This window comes from Durio zibethinus, chromosome 20 (genome assembly GCF_047325235.1).
Source record: "Durio zibethinus cultivar Kanyao isolate XHJ-2024 chromosome 20, ASM4732523v1, whole genome shotgun sequence".
Lineage (NCBI taxonomy): Eukaryota > Viridiplantae > Streptophyta > Magnoliopsida > Malvales > Malvaceae > Durio > Durio zibethinus.
Genome location: NC_143181.1, coordinates 24,111,810 through 24,127,244, shown reverse-complemented (window position 1 = coordinate 24,127,244; position 15,435 = coordinate 24,111,810). Strand labels below are relative to the sequence as shown.

The following is a 15,435-nucleotide window of genomic DNA, read 5'->3' as shown; positions in this document are numbered from 1 at the left end:
ACATTTTTTTGGACTAAAATTTTTGGAATTGCTACTGCTACTATTGTAAAGGATGATGTGTAGAGGATATTTGGCTCTTTTTCAGCTAGCTAAGAACTGGTCTAATCTCTTTTACCTATTGTTACTTGTTTCTTCTTGAGTTTACATGATGATTTACATTTGCTTTCCTTCAAATTGATGTATTTACTTATTGATTTCTTAGTTTGAATGTTCTTTACTCTATTTTCTCTATTTTGAATGATGAATCTTGATTGTGTTCGTTAAGTTGTTTTTAAATGTTTTAAGCTGATTTGTTTTGTTGGCTTTGAAGTTTACTTACTGAAATTGAAGTTTTTAGTTCCTTTTAAGTTTATGCTTTTGTTTGAAGTCTAGATCTAGGTTTTAAAATGCTAAAAATTCAAATTTGGTTCAGAGATTTCATGTTCGATTTGCATTTTTTGTCTCGATTTTCATTGTTTACATGCATAGTATTTAAATTATTGTTAGATCTAGGTTAAATTTTCACAACAATGCACTTATATCTTAGGTTTGTTCATATTCATTTCATGCACTTCTCTATTTGGTTTCCATGATATCTTTTAATTGCAATTTCCTTTTTTTTACATAGTAGTCAAATGTTTCTTTCTTTAAATTCAATACTTGCTCATATTAGTTTCTACCATTTCCGTGCATTCCAGGTTAGATTTAAGTTCACTTGTTTACTTGATCATTTGCACTACTTTGTTACTTACTTGCATATACCATGCTTTCTTAGTTTAGATTAGCTATAAATCAACTTTCTTTACTTCAATTAAACTAAATATATTTTGAGAATGTTGTCCATTGGTATTTAGACCTAGGCAAACCTCAAATCAATCCTTAATAGAACGATATAGAACTCTAGACTTGGCAATTTGAAACACGACATGATGACACGATACGAAAATTATACAAATAAAAGACACTAAGATAACATGGCTTAAAATTTTTAAAAAAAAATCGTAAATAAGTTTAATAAAACAAAAAATTTGTATTTTATATTTTTGGATTGATACAAATTGTGAAATGTGATATTCGGGTAAAACACAACATGAATACAGTATTTTACATGATACAGTAACACGAATTATCAGGTCTACCCAACTCATTATTTTATTAATTGAGCCTATAAACTTGTAGCGTTTTACACCCAATCAATAGGATCGATCCCATAGCCTTTAACAGCTTCTAATAGCTAGTTTTTCTAAGAAATAATAGATCTTTTTACCTTCTCATCTTTTGCAATGCCTCCAAACTCATTTTATTTATAAAATGGGTATTCCAACATATTTTTTAAGACAAATAACGTATAAAAAATCCTTATATTCATTTTCTTAAGAATTTAAAAGCATTAAAGTATTTAGAGCTTAAGTTCTTTATCTTTGTATTCAATATCCATTTGTATCCATTTATTCTCTCATTATACTTAAATTAGGCAAACACTTAACCTTTAAGAGGTATTTCATAGTTTGTAAATTATTTTATATTCAAAGGGGATTTTTTAATCAAGGGATGAGGTATCCTCTTGAATGATATTGTAAGAAAAATTAGGTAGAATCTTGAAAAGGTAGAGGTTGTTATCTTGACCATAAAATATAAGAATTGTAATTTGTAAAAAGAATTTTTCTACTAATGGATTGTACTTTGCTAACATAGCTAAAGGAGAGGACATAGGTATCTTTAAAGAAAAATTGAAACTCTATAAATTTTTGTGTTTGATTTTTTTTTTATACTCTTTTTATTGATATTGTTGTTTATTTGTACTTTAGTTTCATTTTTTTATATTTTATATTTTCCATTTTATATTTAATTAGAATTTATTTTTTAGAAAGAATTTGAAGATAATAAAATTTATTCCCTCTTAAATAATTATCTACACTTGAGCTAATAGTGAGATTGACTCTAGTGTGATTAAAAACAATTGTAGTCAAATTGTATATAGTAATGAGATCAAAATCAAAGGGAAAAAACTGTGTTTAGTAAAACAATGATAATGCTCACGTAAAACAATTATCATTAAAGATATTAATCCAAAAAGTTTGTTAATAAATTATTTTTGTATATATTTTAATTTCATTTAACATTTAAAATATTAAAATTTATTCAATCAAATATTGAAACATTATTTTATATTAAAATAATATTAATTTTAACTAATAAAAATTCTAAAATACTTAAAAATATTTAATACTTAAAGAATATGAATATAAATAACGTAAATAATAGGTATTTATTTTTATAATGTTGGAAATATTTTTAAAATAACTGAAAGGTTATTGATTAAGTAAAAATCATAATCGAAGAGAAACTAATTAAAGCTTTGAGATAACTAAAGAGAAGTTTTATATGGTTATGGAATTGATTCAAAACATGAAAAGAATGAAATGGAAAAGAATTGTAATAGGAGCAGTTGATTGCCATACATGAGGAATCGATTGCCATGCACTCCAAAAACAAACAAAAGTTTCTGTCCAATTTTGTTCAAAATTTACAAAGGAGCAATCAATTGCCATTTCCATTAAAGTTGAGTGCTATGGTTGGATATCAAGCCAGTCGATTACTTAACCTAAGACAATCTATTGCTATGCTTGGAAAGTCTTCTATTTTAGAACAATACTGAGCATTCGACAACTATTAGCTGGCAAGTCGACTAACCTTATGCTAGAAATATTTTCGAATATTAGGGAAGTCGACTGCCTACAGAAGAAGTGGAGTACCCTATTTTACATACCATTTCTAGAACTGAAAAATACAAAAGGGAAGACAAACTGCCTATGAGGAGGAGTTGACTGTTCTAATTGAAATTTTGTAATTTTTTGGAACATGAAAACTGATTTCGCTTGGAATAAATCATAATTATTCAAATGATATTTGAGGTGAATAATAACATTTGTAGTTATTCATAAAAGTAGGTTCTTAATTAAAAGAAGTGATGATTAATTGAAATAACTTAATCAAAGGGTCACAACCATTAGATTCAACTTCTATAAATAAAGATGATTAGTGCGTATTTTCATATCATGAAAATTTCTGAAATCATTCTCATCTTTCTCTCATTCACTCTCAAATAGAAGGCAAGTGCCTTTTTCATTGTTTTGCTGCAAAAAACTTTGCTCAAAGCAAGGTATTTCAATCACACATCAATGGTGTTTACAAGTTTGATATTACAAGTATAAAGTGATTTCAAACATGACTTCATTATATCCTAAAGACATTTCAATTATCCTTTTTTGCATATCTAATTGGTAGGGATGAAATAAATCTCAAGGAAAATGATATTTGTAAAATGTCTTGAAACCATTCTTTTCCTCCAAGAAGGCTCTATATTTAAATCAACACAATGCTTAGAAGATAACATTATAACTGATGCCCAAGTTGAAAGTCATCATCAACCAAAAATTCTTTGCAATAGCAGGCTTTGTGATCAACATATAATTATTTATACTTTTATGGCTGTATATTCATTTATTTATTTTTATTGTTTTGGCTATTTATTTATTACATTAGGAAATAAAGAATATGAGATAATACGAAGGAAAAAAAACTATTGAAAAAGAAAAAATATGATAGATAAAATTTTTAAATATAATAAAATAATAGCAAAATTATAAAAATAATAAAAAAAAAAAGCATAAAAGGAATAAGGAATGGTGTAAATTAGAAAGGGGAGAGTCATCGGAAGAAAAATATCCACACTAAAGGAGCCCAATCGAACTGCATCGTTTTTTATCAAACATGTCTCTAGCGTGGTTGGGATCGTCAACCGCACCATGCTGAGTCAAATGTACTCTTAAAAAGTAGAGTTGAAACTTGAAATCCTTTTTTTTCAATATATATATATATATGATAAAGAAATTTTTAACAAAATAAATAAAAAATATTTGATCAAAATATAAGCTGCCAAACTGTCAAAACTAATTCAAATATTAAAATTCATTCAACTAGTTAGAAACAAAAACTGACCCAATCCAATTTTATTAAGAAAAGTAAAAAAAAAATTAAATCTTGAAACAATATGAATTCAAATTAACTAAAGTACAAAATGATACAATTCATATTATCAGAAATGCTAACTTAAAATGAGATAAAATTTAAATAATTTAGACTTGAAATGATCCAATTCGAAATTATTTAAATTCGATCCGTTGTACCCATTCCAATTACCCACTTGCCACCTATCAGAACATAAACTATCTCCAGAAATGATTTTATAAAATAAGTTGAGACTTTTACATGTACGACAGTGAGCATGACGCTCGCAAGGAGGCTGCTAGAAAGTTTAACACGGACAGCGCAATCATTATTGTATTTGGTATAAGAATCTATGTTTTTTAGCAAAAGCCGAAAGGATGCGGCCAATTATAAACCAACCTCTCTAAACTTGCTTGAACCAATTATAAACAAACTCTCTAGACCAGCAGCGAGGAGGATTTCCTAGGGGACTTTGCAGTCGGCGGAAACCATAGAACTCGGAGGGCTCACTGCTACTCTTATCAATGCTTCCACGGCGGACCCAGTTTCATTTGATTGAATATCCAGTGACCAGGCAGCATACTATATATATAACTATTATGAAGTGTTTCATCAGACCACAAAATAAAAGGAGAACAAAACTAGCCGCATTTTCATGTCCATTATCCAAAGGACATGGGAATAAAACAGAACCAAGTACCACCAACTGTACGAAATAGACACACAGCATTACGAAAACCTCAAAAACAAAACCAAGGCAAAATTAACGTCGACTACATTATCACCAACACAACAAGAAAATTGTCAACGAGGTGCAGCATACATCTGGGTCGAATCATATTGAGTATATCCAGGCAGTGGTGATACTGTTTTTCCATACGCAACAGGTGCACTACCTGGTGCTGCCGCATAACCACCAGACTGAGGAACAGACTGATCATAGGTAGGCTGAGCTGTTGTTGATTGAGCATAAGTTGCTTGGCCACTTTGTGGTGGTGCACCATATGTTGCCGCAGGGCCACCACCATAACCAGAATCTTGCACCCCTTGAGAGCCATAACCTGCATTGTTTGGAGCTGGCTGTTCAGAGTAGCCCTGTTGTGAGGGTGGGTATTCGCCGTATCCAGCAGCAGTACTTGCTTGTACATAAGCAGTTGCTTGCTGAGAAGGCTGACTGTAACCAGGAACAGGCTGGCTACCTTGTTGTGGATAACCCTGGCCAGTTGCAGGTGAAGGCTGACTATACCCATCACTAGGCGGTGCAGAGCCATATGGAGGATAGCTTTGTTGCATGGGCCCACTTGATGCATATTGATATTGCTGCTGAGGCATATTCAGACCATATGACTGGAAAGTTGGACCTTGACCCGGTACTTCTCCTGGCTGATTGGCGGGAGGACCATATGTTTGGGGTCCTTGTGACTGCATGGTATATGATGGCGGCTTGCCATACAGCTGCTGAGGGGCATACCCAGGTTGAGGACTTGGCTGTGCATATCCCGGCTGAGAAGACCCATGTCCTCCATAAGGATGCTGGACTGGTGTATAATTTTCATATTTTTCATATCCATGTCCATAGCTATGCTGGGGAGCAACTTGGGAATAGGGTGGTGGATGCACATAATCTGCTGGACCATGAGGCTGACCATAATTATAATTTGACTGAGATGATGTTGGTGCCATACCTGGAGCAGGCGACGGTCCAGGTCCATGCCCAGGAATTGAAGTCAAATGTGGGGCAGAGACACTTCCTTGCCTGCTGTAGTAATCATAACCTCCACTCTGTGGAGGTCCCTGCATGCTATGAGGCCTCTGCTCCCAATTATAACCAAAGTTGCTTCTTGTAGCCATTTGATGAGAAGGGTAGCCACCATAAGGAGGTTGATAATGAGAGTTTTGAGATGGATATGGTCCCCGTTGCTGATAATCATATGATGCTGTCTGGGCAGGATGGCCCCGGGGACCCCATTGAGTTGGACCAGTGGTTCCCCGAGGTCGATAGCCCTGCTGATTGAAACCACCAGACAGAGATGAAGGCCGGACAGTCTATTCAGTTAACAAAATAATATGTTAGTTGATACAAGGAATTTCATTCACTGATTAAAAGAAAACAATCAGAAGGAAGAAAGTAAGCCTCAACATCATGCTTGACCACGTTACTCAAATAAAACAGGCTACTAGGTCACATCTTGGTTCAAGAAAAAAGCAAATACCCAAATACAACAGCAAAAATGATGAAACTATTTATACGAGAATGAAAGATGAGCAAGCTGAGAAAGGAACAAGTCTGTTGAAACCATCTTCATTCAAACTTTTATGAAGGGGACAAAATACACAATGAATATCATCACTTATTTAACATACTAAAATTCTATTTAAGCAGACTAATCTCACAATTGGGCATTTCCCTCCAAAACAGATTAAAAGAACATCAGAGCAATCAATAATCAAACACTGAAATGTAGAGATTAAGTGCTAATAATTAAAGATACGAATATGGAATTTCATGAGTTAACCAAGATAAAAGTGAACATCTAATCTTCCAGGCATCTTAAACGACAAAAAGGATATGCTAAATTTTTCACACAAGATCATGTCATCCAAGTGGTGTAGCATGATATAAATGTAACACCATGTCAATTCTTTCTCTGATCTTATAACAATATGCTTACAAAAATCGTGCATCACCTCTATACATATCAAAGGACAAGTACCATATTCTTCAGCAGTTTCAGCATAGCATCAAACAATATTCAAGAAGGTATTGATCCAATATACATTTCAGATATGATGACTTCACCAGGTGCACTTCTTCCAACACATCTCATGCATAGAACATGGAGGCGGCTTACATGCAGTCTCACTACATTATTATTTTTAATTTTCAAGTCTCAAAGCAATCTTACCAACTATTAACATCTTGCAATATGAGTTTAATGCCGGATACCTCTCTTCAGTAGATGAAGGGGAATAGTGGTTGTCTATTGCTACACCAAGAGAGCAATGCTGACCCCATGGAAAAGGCTATCCAAATCTGCATATTTTAAAGCCAACGAATTCGAAATCGGCACCTTCAACATAAATAAAGCATGGCAACCGGCATCTTGGATTGAATATATTATGGCCCTAATAGCATTCAAGTGATGTTGGCATGGATCATTCACACTCTTATTAAAGAAATAAAACTCTCACTCCCATGGAGAAACTACGAAATAAGTCTTCCTCAAGTTGGATGACAACATGTAAGAGAAGATAATGCAGTTAACTACAATTGATTGTTTGCTTTGGCAAATCCATTGAAGGAGATAGATCTGTCTGTACCCACCCAATTATATACAATCTGAGACTTGCTATTTCAAAGATTTGCTAAAAGGAAAATTATCTATACACCAATGGTGGAGTTTTTAAACTCCACAAACAGGATTAGAGGGTTGCCAAATGTCCTATTAGGATATATTTAAGAAAATTAATAAATTCTTACATCAATAAAATAGATACATAACAAAATTCTGACCCGCTTCTAGAGTTTAAAATATTAAATACTAGCGTATAGAATAATAATCCTTTGCTGAAATCCTATCTCATAGAGGGCATATTTTATTTAAGGAAAAGGCTAGCATCACAAATACCAATTCTACATGCATGTGTTCTTAAAACAATGTCATCTGATAGGGATATTGTGATTCCATCAACTATATATTGCACATGCTGAGAATAACAGATTTTTGAAGTTACCAACAAAACAATCATACCTCCAAATAAGAACCTGCGCCCCTCCACTAACTCCCACCTACTAAATCTACCAGGAAAGCATACAAGCAAAATCCCCAGCAACACAAGTAATAATATTTTGCTCATGACATGTTATTAACTAGCATCATTCATAAGTTAAATGGGTTTAAGTCATCAGCACAAAGATATAATTAAAATTGGATGTTCCAAAACAAAACTCCACGAATGAGTGGATTGAGAGATCAAAGATCACATAAATTTATACCAATAGTTATTGCTGGCAATTCAATAACAAATTAAGTCAATCTTTCACCAAAGTAAATACTTTTACTCTAGTAATAAAATATTCAATAAAAGATAAAGAAACACTCACACTGGATGCAGTTTAAATACCATTAGAAAATTAATTCTATGGAGAATGATTAAAGGTAAAAAAAAAACAAACCTGATTCATAACGTCTTTTATCATTTCTGTGGCAATCTCAATTTGCTTCTTATCACCAGTCACTCTCACCATCCTTTCTTTTGATCCATCCGCTTCTGGGAGATTTTGAGGTATCAACTACACAGACATTAAATCGTAAGGGTTGGCAGGAGTGATTTTGCAAGAACAAAAATCCAGACAGAGGCAAACAAATATCAACTACCTGAATGCGAGCCCCTGACTGGGTCTGCAGTCCTTTGATAGTTTCCCCACCTCTACCAATGATTAAACCAACCTGATACAGGAAAGATTACATACACCATGATCAGGAAGACTGATGCATGCTTGAACAGGTATGATGATGAATGAATACCTGTGTACCTGTTCTTGGAGGTACATACAGGGGAAAAAGAAAGAAAAAGGAATAACCTTCTCAATTGGAATTTGTATCTCAATATGATTGGCAGCTCCAGCAACCTGTGTGGTAGCAAGGCCCCTAGCTACAAGGGAAGGAGAACCCCCTGCATCGGCCTGAAAAAAATACAAAAGTTAATGCCAAAGTGAAGGAAATAAAATTTAACGGTAGAGGAAGGGTTAGGAACATGGAAAATAATGACAACATGGGGGGACACATGAAGAAACAAACTTGAGAAACACCATACAACCTCTGCTATGACAGCATTTATAAGCTTCTCAGCCTTGATTATACTACTCAAAGTCCCAATCATTTCCACAGGCCTTGTTGGAGCATCCCGATCAGCATCTGCATCCCTGGTAATTTGAATTTTTGCCCCAGAGTTGTATTGCAGGTACTTTATAGTATCCCCTGCCTTGCCAATGAGAACACCGACCTGCAGCAAGCATTCAGAAATAAAAATCACAAAACATAATTTCTAAACAAATTCAAGTTGAGCTTTTTATTAAAACATGCAAACTGAATAATGAGCATGGCTGAGACAACAATGCTATAAAGAAAGACGATTAAGCATTACTTGGATGAAAAGGAAAGGTATGACTAGGAATGTGTGTATAAGGAAAAAGGTGGAGATCACCAACATTGAACAAAAAAATGCAGGAAACAATTTAAGGTAGTTTACACATAAAAAAGGAAATCCCAGCTGGAAGATGTTAGTTAATGGAGGACATCCAGGTTAAGAGAGGGAGAGGAAGAAAATGAGGGCCCAACATTAGTGGAAAAAATTAAAAACGGACCACAGTATTTTGAGCCACCATGGATATGGGATTAAATAGATTAAAGTACAAAAAGGGTTACTTTTACTTTTGCTGATGTAAACTATGGCAAAATCAACCTAGTTTGTACCCACTTCAACACTTTACAATGAGACAGCTAAAAAATATTAGCCAGAATACCTTAGCATTAGGAACCTCTATTTTGCGAGTAATAGTCGAACCATCATAAAACTCTGGTTGAGGCACCTCACCAGAAGATTGCTTATTTTCCTCTTTGGCAGGTTCCTGGCCATAATCTGCCTCAAAACTCTCAACTTTACCTGACTCAGCATCAGCAGTCTCATGATTATCTCTAGAATGCTGCTTTGTTTCCCCTTTTATTCCTTCAACTTGCTGAGGTTTTACTGTTGCTTGAGCCTCCTCTGATGGAGCGTCACCAACTTCAGCTTGCTTGTTAACCTCATTTTGCTGCGAAGGCTCCTCCTCTTTTTTAGGTTTATCCAACTTCTCAGCTTTGAACCCATTCCCACTGGCTGTTAAATTAAGAACATGAACCATAGAATTTTAATAGTTAGAATATGTAGAGCAATAAACAACCAAAAGAGATAAACTAGTCATAATTCAATTTCTGATTGGTTATCACGTTTGCTATTTCTTTTTGCTTTCTGGACAAAATACAAAAAGAAAAAAAAAAGCATTTAAATCCAAAAGCTAATACCATATTTCAAATATTAAAAATAGATTTAAACTTTTCTGAACTTACATAATTTCTACATAAAAGAAATATTTTTGAAAGTGTGTTACATTTTAACCCTTCAAACTTTTTAGCAAGTAAAAAGCAAATGATGAAAAGACATATTTGTAAAAATATAACAACCACACGGAGCTTTAATCATCTCACTTCACACTCAACTAGCACATAATTTTACCAACAAAACTCACAATTCTTAAACATCTTCGACTTTCCTGACAAGCTGTTCTATCAAATAAAAAATTTTCAATTAACCCAAAATCAAAATTGCTGATAATAACAAGGAAACCCTAGAACTAATATTAAACTATTAAATCCATTACTCAAATTGTTCATTAGAAAACCCTAAAGTAAAACCAAAAGGAAAAGGAAGAATTATATTATCATTACCTAAGCCGTCGGTTTTATCGTCGTCGAGCCTAGGCCGCTTGGCCTCGGACGAATCAGATGCCGCTACATCACTATCCTCCGTATCAGGGTGTACAGCAGAGTCCAGCGGCACGTCGACATGGAGGCCGTGGGGCTCGACGTCCTCAAGCTTCCGCTTATGATCGGAGGGGACGGGGCTGGGTGCAGCCGCGACGACCTCTTCCTCCGCCATCAAAATGTAGAAGGAAAAACAAATCTAGGGTTTTGAGAGGATAGCACGAAAGACGAAGCAAGTGAAGTACCAAAAAGAGAAAGATTGTGTCGTATTGTTGGGTATAAGTAAAGGTTTTATAGACAAATATCACAAGCAAATAGCCGGAAATTATCACAATTATCAAGTAGATTTTTTTTCTTTTTTTTTTTTTCCATTAGGTTTTTTGTTCGGCCTATTTTTTGGGTTATGGACTTTGGGTTTTACTTTGGATTTTCAGCCCTCCAATTGGGCTTTAAAACACTTGTGAGGCCATGTTTTGATTGTTGAATGGACTTTTTTAGGACCTAATTGAATAGTCAATTCACTTTTTAATTTTATGTATTTAAATCAATAAAATGAGTTGACGTTTTTATATTTTTCAAATTTATCAAGTTTGCATCTAATTATTTAGTAATTATAGATAAATTATCTATAACAAGGAATAAAAAAGTCTCTTTCAATTGAAATGTTGGTTGACACGTGTCCAAACTCAATTGCTTGAGATATTTATCTTTTATAAAATTCTTTTGACATTTTTTAAATGTATTTAAGGCATAATAGTCATATCATATTAACTCTTTTATTGCCGTCACAAGATTTTTTTTTAACTTTTAGTTTTAAAAAATTAAAATGCTGATAAAAGAAAAGCTTTTGGTTAAATAAGGTTTTTTATTTTTTATCTTTTAGTATTTAAAAAGACAAAGATTGAAGCTTCTTAAAAATAGATGGTAGAAGGAAAAAAACTAAAAAGAAAGTAAAGGAAAGGGAACAATAAAAAAGAATAAAGGCGACGTAAGAGGGAGGGAATCAATAATCAACGTCAACAGTTGTTATAATCGGCATTGAAAGACCAAGTGGAAAGGTGGGAAGAAAGGGAGAGACAAAGGAAAGGAGAACAAAAAAACAAAGTTGCAAATGCCTTAACAGCAACAACAATGATTTTTGTTGAAGACCATCAACTATTTAGTCTTTACTTTCTAATTTTCTTGTTACTTACGTAAATATTCAAACTCTTACATAGGCCTCTATCTCTCTTACAACAAACTTCAATTTTTTTGTTTTTAATACATTTATGCTTTGATCTTCTTTTTTTTTGTTAGTATGCTTTGGTGGTTTTTTGGTTTTTTTTATTCTTTTAATAGGGGTTATTTATTGGTTGAAGAAAAAGAGAGAATGGGCATACAAGCATAGTTGTATTGAGATAATATTGGGTTTCTATTATTGAGTTCTCAAGATTGGATTAACAATAGTTGTAGTGGTAGTGGTGGTGGGTTTAATTAATTTTATTCCGACGTTCAACAGAAACGACATTATTTTAACTAAATAATCTAGTTAAATTGATAAGAATTGAAACTTATTCATTGTTTTTGCCTTTCCATTTGTTATAAGGTTAACTTTAAATTAACTAAAAGTCTTCACTTCTATCACCATGGGTCTTAGTGTTTATATACTTATTTGTTTATTAATTATGATTTTAAAAAGGAAGGAAAAGTGATATTGGCAAGAACTTTAGTGTAATTGGTTTTATTCCTAGTTACTTATTGGTCATTAATTTTAATGTTTATACGCTTAATTTCTTTTAAACTTATTTTTTGTGCTCATTTGCCTCATTAGAGAAGTTTTTTCAAGACAAAATCAAGGTTGGTGCACTCAATTAAATTGTGACTCATAGCCAAGAGAAGATTAAAATTACTATCAATTCTAACAGGGACTTCTTCCAAGGTTAACAATTAGAGGATAATTTATTTTTATTAAAGATAGAATTATGTATTTTTCTATTATTATAAAACTACCTGAGGCATGAGTGTCTTTTTGTTCTTATTGAATGGTTTTGTTGTTATATGGGCACTTAAAAGTATTAAGAAATATATTTGATTAACTTATTTGGCTTACACACATTCAAATAGAAATTGATAATGTGCTGATGTTTCTGTATTTACAGATTGATAGTTTGATCTTTTTATGAAAGATATCGGATCTTTGATTGCATTTAAATAGATATAAAGGTTCAAAAATGGTACTTATCTCTTGAATTTTGTTTTTGGTTTTACACTCATTTCACTTGTTGCAAGATTGTTAACTAAAAAGTTATGCTTGATTTATATTTCAAGAAGTAGGCAAATGTATTTTTTACTTAGCCCCTTTAAAGATATTATCTATGTAAATTAAGTACTTTTTGATGGAGCAAGTTAAGTACTTCAATGCACATTATATGTTTGATAGTGTAGCTTTCTGTGTTTACATTAGCTTACACATGTTAGTGAATAATATGTATTCATGTGTACACTTTGATATGTTTTTAATACATTTATACTTTGATATGATAGCATGTTGATATTGTAGTAAATGTATATGCCGTTAAACTTCATAAACTAATTTTACAATCTTTATGAAACTTATAAAAAAGCCATACATACATTTTTTTGTTATAAGTTTTATAAATTTTTCTTTGATATTTTATACTCTAAGGGCAATAATGTTAAATAATTGTCTCCATAACACTTGCTGCCTATATTTTGTCCCTATTTGATTTCCTAATAAAACATCTAATGCTTATCTACAATAGTAAAAATAATCATGCTCCACCTACTGACATCCTAACTATGAAGAGCTGTTAATATTTTAGTGAAGGTATGGGATTGGTGGAAGATGGAATTACCATAGGTGCTAAAGCTGCTACTTTTCGAGCATCATTCTGGTAAGAGGTTGTTGTTTGGTATAAGCTTGACCATCCAAATGTTACAAAGGTAAAATCAATTTATAATTAGCTAGCTTAGGCATATAATTTCTTTAATGTCATGATAGCAACAACAGCCCTCCATATTTTTAACTGGTATGGGGCAATTTAATTGGGTTATTTATCATGTCAATAGAGGCCACACTATATGGGGTAATTTAATTATACATCTTAAATAGTTTATATTTTTGGAGTTTGACATGTTTTAATACATTTATGCTTTGATATGTTAGTTTGTTGATATTGTAGTGAGTGTATATGTCATTAAACTTCATAAACTAATTTTACAACCCTAATTAAACCCACTAAAAAATCATACACATATTTTTTGTAATAATTTTTATAATTTTTTCTTTAATATTTTATACTATTTTTTATTGTGCGCTTTTGTAGCAAAGTTGATTTGATTTCTTAATGTTTACAACATTTTTTTGTTTATTTTATAAGATACAAATAAAGCTATGCTTTTTTTTTTCTCTAGGTTATGATATTTGGAAGACTCTGATGTTGTCTATTTTATATGAATCTAATTATCATGCCTCACTAATTTATGAATGTAATCTTTCTTTTTTTAAGGTTTATTTAGTTGTTATCAAAGAATATCTTCATGTGTTTTGTTCTTTAAATGAGGGTGTAAGTAAAGGCACATGTTTTGGGAACTTCACTATTAGCAAAGAAAAATAAAAGCTTTGATAGACTAGGAGATTTTCATTCTTCTACATTCAGCATATCAATGATGTATATTTACTACAACTTTTTAAATAAGTTGCATGATAGCTTGCTCATTTTTCTATATGCAAGTGATAATCTCGTAAGACCATTTTATTTTCACTTTCAAGTAGAAAAGTTTTATAATGATTTCAATGTCTATTGCTTTTCATAGAAACTTTTAGTTGAGAACAATTGCTTCATCTCTATTTGCTTGGTATATATGCAAAGTTACCATGGGGATTTAAAATTGTTAGCTCAAGGATTTAGAATAAACCAAGAAGAGGGTGAATTGGTTTTAATGAAGTTTTCAAAAATAATATTTAATAAGCATAACTTTTGCTAAACAATTAAACACAATAATTGAAAGTAAATAAGAGATAGAGATAGAGAAAATAACACCACGATTTATAAAGGTTCAGTCATTCCTTAGATACCTACGTCCTCTCCCTTAGCTTTTCTTACCAAGGAGTTCAATCTACTTTAAGTATTGAAGATTACAACCAAGCTTCTCTAAGCTTTACAAACTCAACACAATATACTCTTAAGGGTATCATTTCCCTTAAGCTTACAAACTCATAAAATAGAAAAATGAAGTGTTTTGCAAACTCTAAGAACCTTACAAAGATTGAGTGTTTGCTAAGTTGAAGTACACAAAGGTATAGACAAGAGAATGATGAATGAACAACAAAAATAGTTTGGATACAATAAATACAAAGATATAGACTTTGAAGCTCTAAAAACTCTTAATTATTTGAGAGAATGAAAATATTGCTTCTTGACTCTTGCTCTCTTGATTCCTCTTGTTTTCTCTTGCTTCTTAGTGTGTTGGAGTGTCCAATTTATAGTGGAGTGTCCAATTTATAAAAAAATTGAAAAACTATCTATTGGGGAAGTTTGGAGTGAAGAAATGCCCGTTAGAATGATGAAAAAGTAGCCATTAGAGGTCTTCACACCTAGAACCGATCGATCCCCTCTTGAGGGGATCGATTGGTTCATGTTGGTTGAAGCACAATTTTGTGCTTCAAAAGCCTTACCCGATCGATCCCTTTCTTGAGGCGATCGATCCCTTACTTGGGTGATCAATCTCTTATGTGGGAAGATCGATCTCTTTTCTGGATTTTCATCTTGGGGGGGAGGGGCATTCTGTTTGAGGAAGCAATCGATCCCTTCTAGAGGGGATCGATCATGTCCAAGCTGGTGGTTGTTTCCCATTCTGTACTTTACTCACTAATTTGATCATAACTTGAGTTATACAAATTCAAATCATAAACTGTTTA

At 32.5% G+C, this 15,435-nt stretch overlaps 1 protein-coding gene across 2 annotated transcripts; it reads right to left on the bottom strand.

The window, feature by feature from the left end:
- Positions 1-4,615: 4,615 nt before the first annotated feature.
- Positions 4,616-10,775, bottom strand: LOC111315802 (uncharacterized). Of its 2 annotated transcripts, none has more exons than XM_022917819.2 (7): positions 10,479-10,775; positions 9,518-9,870; positions 8,812-8,997; positions 8,576-8,677; positions 8,367-8,441; positions 8,168-8,284; positions 4,616-6,036 (listed from the first exon to the last, which is right to left on the bottom strand). In XM_022917819.2, the coding sequence occupies exons 1-7, from the start codon at positions 10,687-10,689 to the stop codon at positions 4,795-4,797; spliced, it is 2,286 nt and encodes a 761-aa protein (XP_022773554.2). In that variant the 5' UTR covers positions 10,690-10,775; the 3' UTR covers positions 4,616-4,794. The 2 variants fall into 2 exon arrangements, with proteins under 2 accessions (XP_022773554.2, XP_022773556.2); XM_022917821.2 differs by having other exon boundaries at positions 8,370-8,441.
- Positions 10,776-15,435: the final 4,660 nt, after the last annotated feature.

Coding starts and splice junctions, on each gene's coding strand:
- LOC111315802 (XM_022917819.2), bottom strand. CDS start 10,689: ATGGCGGAGGAAGAGGTCGTCGCGGCTGCACCCAGCCCCGTCCCCTCC. Junction 8,285..8,366: donor CAGGGGCTCGCATTCAGGTA/GTTGATATTTGT, acceptor ATGTCTGTGTAG/TTGATACCTCAAAATCTCCC. Junction 6,037..8,167: donor TAAAAGACGTTATGAATCAG/GTTTGTTTTTTT, acceptor TTAACTGAATAG/ACTGTCCGGCCTTCATCTCT.